At 33.0% G+C, this 12350-nt stretch overlaps 1 protein-coding gene across 1 annotated transcript in view; it reads left to right on the top strand.

The window, feature by feature from the left end:
• The window catches only part of ZNF804B (zinc finger protein 804B), a 124981-nt gene extending 113855 nt beyond the window's left edge, over window positions 1–11126 (top strand). Inside the window, exons 4-5 of the mRNA XM_011956217.1 lie at window positions 1442–1572; window positions 7436–11126. Coding sequence (XP_011811607.1) covers window positions 1442–1572; window positions 7436–11102 — 3798 coding nt within the window. The 3' untranslated portion in view covers window positions 11103–11126. The remainder of the gene's footprint in view (window positions 1–1441; window positions 1573–7435) is intronic.
• Window positions 11127–12350: the final 1224 nt, after the last annotated feature.

The raw sequence follows: 12350 nt of genomic DNA, 5'->3' as shown, positions 1-12350 counted from the left end.
ATAATAAAAGAACTAGGCTTTCAAGTACATAGGGTCTGAGGAAGTGAGTAGCAGGGTACGTAGCAATTAGGATTTCATAAGCCTTTCTTCCTGTCTTCTGACCAACGGTATCCACTCTTTAATGCTCAGATCATCTCTTCTTTATAATTTCCAAAGAACTATTGATCTTTTTTTTTTTTTACTGATAACATATAGAGCATAATTATATTTCTTGAAATTTTCTATTTTTAGAAGGATTTGAAGTATTTGTGAAAAATTGAATTCAGGTTGAGTCCACTGTTCTCCCTGTAGCTATTTCTAATTCTGTGAGGTTCTTGTTCTTTGTGCTCAGAATATTCTCTCTTTGAAAGACCGATCTGCCTTCTTCTTCAAATCCTTAGCTTAGATGTAATTATCTGACCACTGTCTACCATGAGCATGTTTCCTTTAAAGAATGAAGCTAATGAAAGGTTTTGGCACTTGCTCTTAGTAACAGTCAGCTACAGTATTACTACCTCACATGATAACTATGTAGTTTTCTCCATACCTAGGAAACATTTCTTATACTTAATATGGGAAATGAAAATAATTTCAACAGATACATACTTTAGACTGTTTAAAATCACTTTGTATGAGTTAAGAGGATAATCTTTAAATACACTTCCAATTCAGGATTAAGCCCTAAACTTCAAGAGGTTCATTTGATTTTGGCTGTTTCTCAGTTCATTCAATATCATTAGCTGTGCTTAGTGGCAGATTCTAAATAAGAGGTCTTACTTGCATGTAAGTCCATTGTTTTAGAGAAAATATTAATTAAAATAAGTGGTGGGTGAATTTAAGTCAAGCAGGGCCCTGCCTCTATTCTGAGTTTAAATCCCTGACTCATTTTTTTTCTGTCTTCCTGGATACAATATAGAAATATGTATTTGATAAATATCTCCATCCAAAAAAAAAAGAATTCAAAATCACATTTAGAGCTTTGAACTAAATCTTTCACAGTAACAGATGCTCTTTCCTGAGACAAGCTCATCCCACCCAGTGTATTTAATAGAATCAATTTTACAAGTGAGGGGCAGGTGGGTGGAGGAACATGCATCTCATAACCTGCCTCCCTTCATACTCATTCATATATTGCATATTTTCCCATTTGTGTTTTTATAGGCACACAGATTATTATAGTTGCATAGCCAGAGTGATACCAGCAAGGCCTGGGGCCCAGCTTTGCAGCACATTTTTGCAGTGACTGTGACAAGCTTGGAAAAATAACCTAGTTGACAACTACATTTATCTGCTAAATGTGTCTTGGAGCAGAGAATAGCAACAATGGAGAAGATACTTTTACTCTTTCTGTCCAGAAAGTCACCTCTGCACTTAGGATAAAGAATAATACGGAGCCTTGTGGATGGAAAAGAATATATTATTTATTTATAGTACCTTTTTGGTTTTTCTTCTTTTTCCACAGAGACTGAAAGAATTAAAGCAAAGGGAATTTGCTCGGAATGTAGCTTCTAAGTCATGGAAAGATGAGAAGAAACAAGAAAAAGCCCTTAAACGACTCCATCAGCTGGCTGAGTTAAGGCAGCAATCTGAATGGTAAGAATTAAAGGTGTCTGGAATGGTTCAAAACTCTCTTCAACCTATTGGGAAATTTTAAAGGCAAATCTACTGTAACAATGTAAACAAATAATAACTAACTAACATATGTCTGAAGGGCAAATATAGTTAAACATACATAAATTAATTACTTTTGGCCTTTGATATTTTTCTTTCCTAATATTGTTAATTTAATGTACCCTATAATGAAATGATCCCAGAATGATTCAAATACATTAGCATTTATTCTATCCAGTTGAATAAATGGATTAATATCACTTCTTAATATATGTTCTAAATTTTGTAATAATACTTTTAAAAACCATAATTAACAATACATCCTAGGGGGTGGAAAATACGTCTTCTGAACATTTCCCTGTACATACCTGAGTCGAGTATAAATAACACGATCATTGTCTGGCTGACAAACAAGATGTAATTAATGCAGTTAACTTTACCACACAGTGCCATTTAAATTGATAATTATAATATAACAAGCTTTATACTAATACATTTTTGTAGCTGAAAAATAGCAGTTTTATAAAAGCTTGGAACCACTGGATGTTTCAAAGTTGTTACCTGGAATGCAATTAAATTTGCAGATTGTGATTTGTGTGCATATGAATCATAATGTAAAACACTAATGTAGCTAATTAATGTGTTTGACAGCAACCTAGTGAATTGTGAAATTTATGCCTCTGTGCCAGAATTTAAACCCCCGTTGCTTAAATGGAAAGTAATATGTAATAAACAGTAGTGAGTAGCTCAATTAGTTACCACAAATTATTAGACTTAAAAGGTAATTTTAAGGAAACACTTATTTTTGTAGGACCAATTATGAGTAAAAATACAATTAATATTCAACTTGCATGTATTTATGTATTTGTAACTCTTAAAATAATCTAATTAATTTATGAAAATACATAAAAATCGTATTAAAAATAAATGAGAAGTTTAGTATGAAGACAAAATAAAGATACAACATGTAGTCAGAAGTAACGTTAATACAAAAATGCATGGTCTGGGGTCTTATACAACCCTATAAGCAACATATACATTTGCTACTGAGCTTTCTACAGTCAACACAATGAGGGACTTACAATATGTTGTTCAAACATATTGTCATTGAGAACTCAGACAGTCCTTGCCAAAATAGGGCTTAGAAGGAAAAGTTCTATTGTTGTTAGGGCAGCATGCAGGAAACAATCTAGGGAAAGAGTCAATTCCTGGAGTGATTAATGATGAGATGCAGTAAGTCAGATCATAACAAATGGTACAAGTTCGACCATAGATAGACATCTTTAGATGGGTCCTTTAAGGCCACAACAGCAAATCTAAATAGTCTTAATAAATATAATTTTGGTTGTTTGTTATTATGAAAGTTATCACACTTCTACATTTCTACTTACCCATTCTATATTTTCCTCTGGCATAAATAACAAAACATCAGAGGTGCCTTGATGACGGCGGTGGTAATGGAGATGGTGATGATGATGATGATAATGATGGTGATGATGATGATGGTTTGTTTAGAAGTTCTAAGTTTGCTAGAGCTATCCATTAAGTTTCTTCCAAATAAAAAAGTCCACTCTATTAAGTTTCAGCTGTCCCTCTGTAAGCCTTATTTACTAAACAATCACAAACCTAACCACTCCTTTTGGTGATTTGATAAAATAGGCAAGCTCTCTGGGTCATAATGTGCCCATATTGTTAGGGAAAAGACAAGTGTTCAGCTTTCTAGGTATAGAGTGTGAAACTAGAAAAATATTTTTTTATCTTCTACTATCCATCACCTGCCTCCTAGCCAATTGCTCTCTCTGCTTAAACAGCCTCATGGCTGAAGGAAAGTCACTTAACAAATACTTTATTTTGGTAGGTGAATTGACAAGTGAAAGTTAAAAATAAAAGAAAAAGAAAAAACATTGGCATTACTCTTCTCCCAGACAATCTTTCTTTGTCCTTTTTCCTCATAATGAGGGCTTCTGAATAGTATGATCCAGGTAACAAAATTCTTCCGTGACCCTTTGGGAGAAGAAAGGTGAATTTACTGGTAGTGCGTAAAATGATGGCAAAAAAAATAGTAATAGATCTTATAAAGGGTCATCAAATTTGACCGTCTCTTAACTAGTTCCAGCCAACCTGTTTCCTCAGCAATTATCAGTTATTATATGGGGATGAGGGGATAGTCACTCTCTGTATATGAACTTCTTATATATATAAGTTTAAGTACATCTTAATATTATAATTTTTCCAAAATTTAAAAATTTTAGGGCCATTGATTCTGAGACTATGAATTCTTTAAACGGTGTCATTTCTTAATGTTCCACATTATCTAGCTCTTATATTTATGAAGTTTTTCATATAAGAGCTGGAAAATGGAACATTAAAAAATGACACCATTTTAAAAAATCATGTTGTTTTGATACGTTTTGCTGTTTGGAAAGGATGCTTTTTGAACAGAAGAGAATAAAATTGTGCATTTGTTAAGCTGCAGAGTATTAGAATTTTTGGAGAACAATTTGAATGGATAATCCATCAATAAAAATTAAAAGCCAAACTCTACAGACATTTTATTAACCATTATTTTAATATAAGTAAGAAAATATTTTAAAAACTAAAGAAAGTTCCAAAGAAGTGAGGGAAACATTAAATGTGGAGAAAACTATAAAAATTGAAGCTTCATTGAGAATGCAAATGTGGTTTCCAGGGGCTGGCTGGTGGGACAAATTTGAAGGTATTGTTCAAAGTTTATAACCTTTCAGATGTAAGATGAATAAGTTTTGAGGATCTAATGTAGAGCATGTTATCTTCGCTAATAATACTGTATTGTTTACTTGAAATTTGCCAAGAGAGTGAATCTGGTGTCCTTGTCTCACACAAAGTGGTAACTACGTGTATGATAGATGTACAAATTAATTTGTATGCATACATCAAACGATCACATTGTGTACCTTGAATATATACAATTTTTATTTTCCAGTTATATCTGAATAAATCTAGAAAAAGTTAAAGCTATAATAAAGTTATAATACATAAACTTGTATTAAAATAGTAGAATTTACAACCCCACAAAGATAAAAACAGGGTTTTCCAAAATAATAAGAATAACTTTGATTTAAGAAAAAGCAAATTAAAGTTTATAAAGCAACAAGATAAAAAGTTTAAAGAATAAAAGTAAGAAGTATCAAAGATTAACAATAAGGACAAAATGTTAAAACTTGTGAAAAACCTATAATTATAAATGCAATTTAAATTGCAAAATGAGAACTAGAATTAAGGACAAGAAGCTAGAGAACAGTATATTACAAAAACAATAAGAGCAAAGAAATTTTAAAATATTTAAAGGAATGTAAAAGGAAGAAGCTTGCACATTAGAGAGCTAAATGGTAAAATAAAACAGCAGTACAGAAAAGAACATTTAGATTAGCGTAAAGCAAGAAAATGAATAAAAAAGTGTCAGGATGATCAGCAAAATTATTATTAAGAAAAGGATATATATAATATATATAACATAGTATAATCAATACTAAAATCACCGCATAATAATGGAATTGGGAAAGGAAGAGCAATAGTATCCATACACTAGACTTGTGGAATAATTTCAACCTATATGAGTTTCATACAGGTGATAATGTCAGATTGATTGAAGCTTCTGGAGAAGGTTAACTTAATCCAGAAGTATAGTTCCTACTTAATCCAAATGGTGGCTACAAATATGGGAAATAATCTCTTTGGTACCAAGGCAAAGTTGAATGCTGCAGCTGTTTCTGGATCACTTCCTTCTGTCTGCAGGCTGGAGGCATTTTAAAAGACCAATAATGTTGTAATAAAGTCTCTACACTCCTTATTTACTTTTGTGCTTGAAAGAAACATTCAGTAACTTATATGCCATCTTAGAATGCTCCTCACTATTCATTTTATTAAATATGCCTAATGAACATAAAAAGATGACTCAGAAAAAGATTAATGTGATGAATAAGAACTTTCTATTATGAAAGAATTACTGTAAGGAAGAGAATACAGCTTTTAAAAACTTCTAAATTCAGTTTTTTATAAGATTTAAAGGAACTCTGTAATTCTAAAATTACAACCATTCATGAAGAGGAGACATTCTAAAATGACATTCATGAAAAGGAGACATTCTAAAATCATTAAAAGCTAAATAGTGGCTAAAATTATTGTTTGCAAGTTAAAATCCATACGGTCATAATTTGTAAACAGATTGAATATTGTAAAAAAATTGAGTCAGTAAAATAGAAATTAAATCAAAGAAATTCTCCCTGAACTATAGACAAAGACTGAAGACAGAGTAAAGTACTGAGATAAATATCAATACCTAAAGGATATATTCAGGAGAACCAATTATTTTAAAACATAAATTCCAAAGGAAGCAATAATCAGATAAATCGAGGAAAAAAAATGTATCTGAACTGAAGAAAGTTAAATTCAAAGTGCCCAAGAACTACTAGTAAAAATTCACCCAAATTAGTCAGCCTGTAACTATGTTCTGTTAAAATGTTATACATACATATGTATATGTATTAATATATATACTCTTTATGTAACAAATCTAATAAATTATATGTATTTATATTTTTACACTTTATACAAAGGGAAAAGCACACAAGCAGATTCATCTCAAAGATAAATAAAGGGAGGTTAATTCAGTATGTCTGTAATATTAGACATCTAGAGACAATGAAGCAAAGTACATGAAATTTGTACTTTGTGACTCTAGAATTCTATGCTGATTTGCCATAGAATAGGTAAAAGAAACCAACAGGAATTTGTTAGACAAGGACTCAGAAAGCACTACTCTACATTAGAATTTCAGCAACATATGGAAGAGATATCAGTTGGCTTAGAATTTTATATTCAAGCAACAAATGACTAGATGAAAGTAAAATAAAAATCAAAATTAGAAATAAGCGAACAAACACATCCAAGCATATGGAACAAGAAAAAGGAAAATAATGCCAGTTCAAAGCAAACAATAAGAAAAATGATGTGATTTGTATTGTCTTCTTTCCAGTGAAGCCTTTTTATAGTAGAGGTTATATAGATAGACTGTTAAAGGGCATATAATTTTAATCTAAGGAATTTTATCTCTTATATATGTTGGTATTTTCAGTCTTCTGTATGAATTGCTAATGAAGCTCAGTAGAACAAATAACCTTTTAAGACCTTTAAAACCTAAAACATATAACACAGAAAGAGTAGAAAAAAATATTTTGGTGAGTAAGAAGCAAAGGAAAAGATTTCAAAATCATTGAAGACATTTGGATAGATTGTACATATCTCTTATTATGCATTTATTATAATTAGTCAAATTACTGACAAGTCATAAAGAAAGAACTTATCACTGTGTTTCAAAGGTAAGTGAATATGAGGGAATTTTAAGTCCAAGGAACTAAACATTATAAAATGTTAGAACTAATACATACAAGCAAATTTAAAAAATATTTTTATACTTTTAAAGTGACTTTTAATTCTATTTAATTTCTTATTTAATGTGAATGCACTAATCGGAAAACTATTAGTGAAATAATGTTAAATCTGTATTCCTAAGATTGACAGATTCTGTAGGACATATATTGTGATGTAAATGCTTTAGAAGCACTAGCATAAGATATTCACTTGCTATTGCTTTTTGGTAATTGCAAAATACTACATGTAAACAATTCATTTTAGAAATAGCCACTATAAAATTTATGCTAAGCTATATAAGCACAACAAAAGGTTGTATTTTAGAAGATGTAGCTCATAAATTGTAAAATAACTCAGAAACACTATGAAATGTTCATATGTAGATATGATTCCAAAGCTAGTATCTTAATCATTTAAATATTTATTGTATTTACAGTGTTTCTGGAAATGGACCAGCATACAAAGCCCCCAAGGTAGCCATAGAAAAGCAACTCCAGCAAGGAATTTTCCCCATTAAGAATGGCAGAAAGGTATCATGCATGAAGAGCGCTCTTCTCCTTAAAGGAAAAAATCTCCCCAGAATCATTTCCGATAAACAGCGGTCCACCGTGCCAAATCGACACCAATTACAATCAGACAGGCGTTGTTTGTTTGGAAACCGGGTACCTCAAACATCTTCAGATCTCAGCAATGCAAATCACAGAACAGGAGTATCATTTTCTTTTTCCAAAAAAGTACACCTAAAATTAGAATCTTCAGCATCAGTGTTCAGTGAGAACACAGAAGAAACTCACGATTGTAACAAGTCACCCATTTATAAAACAAAACAAATTGCAGATAAATGCAAGTGCTGCAGGTTTGCAAATAAAGATACACACCTTACCAAGGAAAAAGAGGTAAACATCTCACCAAGCCATCTGGAAAGTGTTTTACACAATACCATCTCCATAAACTCTAAAATTTTGCAAGACAATAACAACTCTACTGATGAGACACTAGAAGATTCAATTGGCATTCATGCTTCATTCTCTAAATCTAACATTCATCTTTCAGATGTAGATTTTACTCCTTCCAGCAGAGAAAAAGAAACTAGAAATACATTGAAGAACACTTTAGAAAACTGTGTGAATCACCCATGCCAAGCAAATGCTTCCTTCAGCCCACCAAACATTTACAACCATAGTGATGCCAGGATATTTGAATGCCTGGATGAGTTTTCATCAGCAGAGCCAAGTGAACAAAAGAGTACAGTGCATCTGAATCCAAATTCCAGAATAGAGAACAGAGAAAAATCTTTAGATAAAACAGAAAGAGTTAGCAAAAATGTTCAAAGACTTGTAAGAGAAGCATGTACCCATAATGTGGCATCTAAACCACTACCTTTTCTCCACGTTCAAAGCAAGGATGGCCACACCACTCTTCAATGGCCTACGGAACTTCTACTCTTTACAAAAACAGAACCCTGTATCTCTTATGGCTGCAACCCACTATATTTTGATTTTAAGCTTTCTCGGAACACAAAGGAAGACCACAATCCAGAGGACTTAAAAACAGAATTGGGTAAGAAGTCCTTGGAAGTGAAGACTAAAAGAGAGAGCCAAGTCTCAGGTTTAATCGAAGACCAACAAAAATTGATCCAAGAAGATAATCAATATCTGAAACCAAAGATGATGATAGCTAATCCGGATTGGGAAAAATTCCAGAGGAAATATAATTTGGACTACAGTGATGCTGAGCCAAATAAGAGTGAATATGCTTTTAGTGCAAATGATTTGGAAATGAAAAATCCTGAAGTGCCTCTTTACCTCAATACATCTCTAAAGGATTATGCTGGAAAGAATAATAGTGAGAACAAACTTAAGGAAGCTTCAAGGGCCCATTGGCAAGGCTGCAGAAAGGTAGTTCTAAATGATACAGATGAGGACCTATCTTGTCCTTCCTACATCTCTAGGACTAAAAAGAATAAATTGATTCTCTGCAATCCTCATTTGGAATTTGAAGATGAAAGACAATTCAACTGCCAGTCCAGTCCTCATACAGTAGGGGGTAACAGTGACCATGGGAAAGACTTCAGTGTAATTTTAAAGAGTAACCACATCAGCATGACCAACAAGGTTTCTGGATGTGGAAATCGAAGATACAACAGATGCTCTCCAAAGTCATCTTTGAGTAAATATTCTTGCTCTTCAGACACATCCCCTAGCAGCATGTCTAGCTTGAGAAGTACTTGTTCAAGTCATAGATTCAATGGTAATAGCAGAGGTAATTTTCTCTGCTTCTATAAAAGAGAACACCACTCAGTTGAAAGGCACAAACGGAAATGTCTGAAGCACAACTGCCTCTACTTGTCTGAAGAAATAGCAAAGAGCAATCAAATGCAGTCTGAACCACAGAAAGAGAGGAACTGCAAATTGTGGGAATCATTTAAAAATGAAAAATACTCAAAACGTAGATATTGTCACTGTAGAGAAAGACAAAAACTGGGCAAAAATCAACAACAATTTTCAGGGCTAAAATCTACGAGAATCATCTGTTGTGATTCTAACTCACAGATTTCCTGTACTGGAAGCAGTAAAAAAACACCTAATTGCCAGGGATCTCAGCACGATAGATTGGATTCTTACTCAAGGGAGAAAATTTATTACTTGAATAAAAGCAAGAGAAATCAAGAGTCTTTGGGCAGCCCTCATATTTGTGATCTGGGAAAAGTCAGGCCCATGAAGCATAACTCCGGGAATATCAGCTGCCTTCTAAAGAACTGTTCCAGTGGCCCTTCAGAAACTACAGAATCGAACATCACAGAAGGAGAGAGGACCCCTCTGACAGCAAAAAGCCTTTTAGAAAGAGTACAAGCCAAGAAATGTCAGGAACAATCAAGTAATGTTGAGGTCTCTTCAAACAGTGGTAAAAATGAATTAGAGGCTCTTTCGCAAGTCCCATGCACAATTCAACTTGTCCCATCAGGCTGTAACAGACAAGCATTGCCTTTGTCTGAAAAAATACAGTATGCAAGTGAGAGCAGAAATGATCAAGACAGTGCAATTCCAAGGACTACAGAGAAAGACAAAAGCAAAAGCTCACAGACAAATAATTTTACAATTTTAGCAGACACTGATTGTGATAACCATCTCTCTAAAGGTATAATTCACCTAGTAACAGAGTCTCAGTCACTAAACATAAAAATGAATCCAACAACAAAAGAACAATCAAAACCTTTAATTAGTGAAATCCAACCTTTTATTCAAAGCTGTGACCCAGTACCAAATGAATTCCCTGGTGCTTTTCCATCTAATAGATATACTGGTGTTACTGATTCAACAGAGACCAAAGAAGACCAAATAAATCTAGACTTACAGGATGTAAGCATGCATATAAATCATGTAGAGGGAAATATAAACTCTTACTATGACAGAACTATGCAGAAGCCTGGCAAAGTCAAAGACGAATTAGACGTGTGTCATAAATCTCTCTCTCCCCCTTTAGTTCAACAACCCATAACATTTTCTCCTGACGAAATAGATAAATATAAGATCCTACAGCTACAAGCCCAGCAGCATATGCAGAAGCAACTCCTGTCAAAGCATCTTCGAGTTTTGCCTGCTACAGGGCCTACTGCCTTCTCTCCGGCCTCAACCGTACAGACAGTTCCAGTTCACCAGCACACTTCTATCACTACCATCCACCACACGTTCCTGCAGCATTTTGCTGTTTCTGCTTCCTTAAGTTCTCATAACAGTCACCTCCCTATTGCTCATCTACATCCTCTTTCACAGGCACATTTCACTCCTATTTCATTTTCCACTCTGACTCCAACCATTATCCCTGCACACCCCACTTTCTTAGCAGGTCATCCCCTGCATTTAGTAGCTGCTACCCCCTTCCACCCATCTCACATAACACTTCAGCCCCTCCCCCCTGCAGCATTTATTCCTACATTGTTTGGCCCTCACTTAAATCCAGCCACAACTTCTATCATCCACTTGAATCCTTTAATCCAACCAGTATTCCAAGGTCAAGATTTTTGCCATCATTCTTGCTCTAGCCAGATGCAACAGTTAAATGAAGTGAAAGAGGCCTTAAATGTGTCCACACACTTGAACTAGTAAGTGTTAAAGCCCCTCTTGTGGATAATTTTTTTAATTGTCACTACCTATACAATAATATATTTAAAGAAGTCTATCAATTATAAGATTTAAAATATTGCTGCCAATTCAAAATGTGACCAATATATAAATATGAACTGAATTGCTAATATTAAAACAAGAACATTTTAATAATCTTTTAGCTTGCCAAAATAATAGGCAAATTTAAATAATTTTATGAAAGTGTTGAGGGAAGAGGGAAAGGGTTAAAGATTTGTTTTGGATGGGTTCTCACGTGTTATAAAATGCAACTGAAAACCTTCAAGCAGAGCATTAAAATTAAAAAGAAAAATCAAACGAAATATGGCACCCTGTGTTCTAAGTATTTGCGCAAATGAATGAGTGTGGATTTGGCTTATTTGTTAGACAATAAAAGGTCAGTGAAATGAAGTAATTATTTAAAGTAATTTCTATTGTTAACTATTGACTAAGTTTTCAATTAATGTAGTCTGTTACTGTATTTTCATAGGAAATAAGAACAAGACATTTTCTGATTAGGTTGAAAATTACACTTTAATGAAAAACAATCTTTATAGATTATACTTTTGAGTTTCTGTGAAAAATAAATTATCTTCATTTCACACAAATCTATGTCAAGGTAATTTTGTAAGTGTAAGAATCAGCAAAATCTAAAACTAAGAATGTTTAACTTTTGTATAAAAAACATATACAAGCTATCGTTAGTATTTGATGATGCAAACTCAAAAATAAATTGTGCTCAGAATAATCTTTTAAATATATTGATCAATCTGTCAAATATTACAAGAACTAAAATGTTTGTTATTCTTCTACTCAAAAATTTTACTGTATTCAGCCAATACATGTATAAGGATAGAGGTAAAGGTTTGAAAATGTCAGTGTTTTTACATGTTTATTGAGGATATCTTATTAAATATCTGGTGTGTTTTATCACTTGTGCTAGATATTTATGAAACAATGAATGATGAGGAATAAAATCACCATCCATGTAATTTTGCAAATAATTTCAAACATTCATTCAAAATGGTTTTCAGCCCCCAAAATTTGTATTTCATACATCTATATTGGTGCATAATCCTACAGTTAGGTTTATTATTTTATGTTCTTAAGCATGAGTTTCAGAGAAAATCAAACTTAACAGAAATGGAGGTAATCATTTATCTAATGCTGTCTATACAAAGATGCAAACTCCTCTACCACTAGAAGATTTGAGGATGCCTTCTTCAGCCT

The sequence above is a fragment of the Colobus angolensis genome, unplaced genomic scaffold (assembly GCF_000951035.1).
Source record: "Colobus angolensis palliatus isolate OR3802 unplaced genomic scaffold, Cang.pa_1.0 Scaffold410, whole genome shotgun sequence".
Taxonomy (NCBI): Eukaryota; Metazoa; Chordata; class Mammalia; order Primates; family Cercopithecidae; genus Colobus; species Colobus angolensis.
The sequence above is the reverse complement of the archived record's forward strand: the minus strand, read 5'-3'. Positions and strand labels throughout refer to the sequence as shown.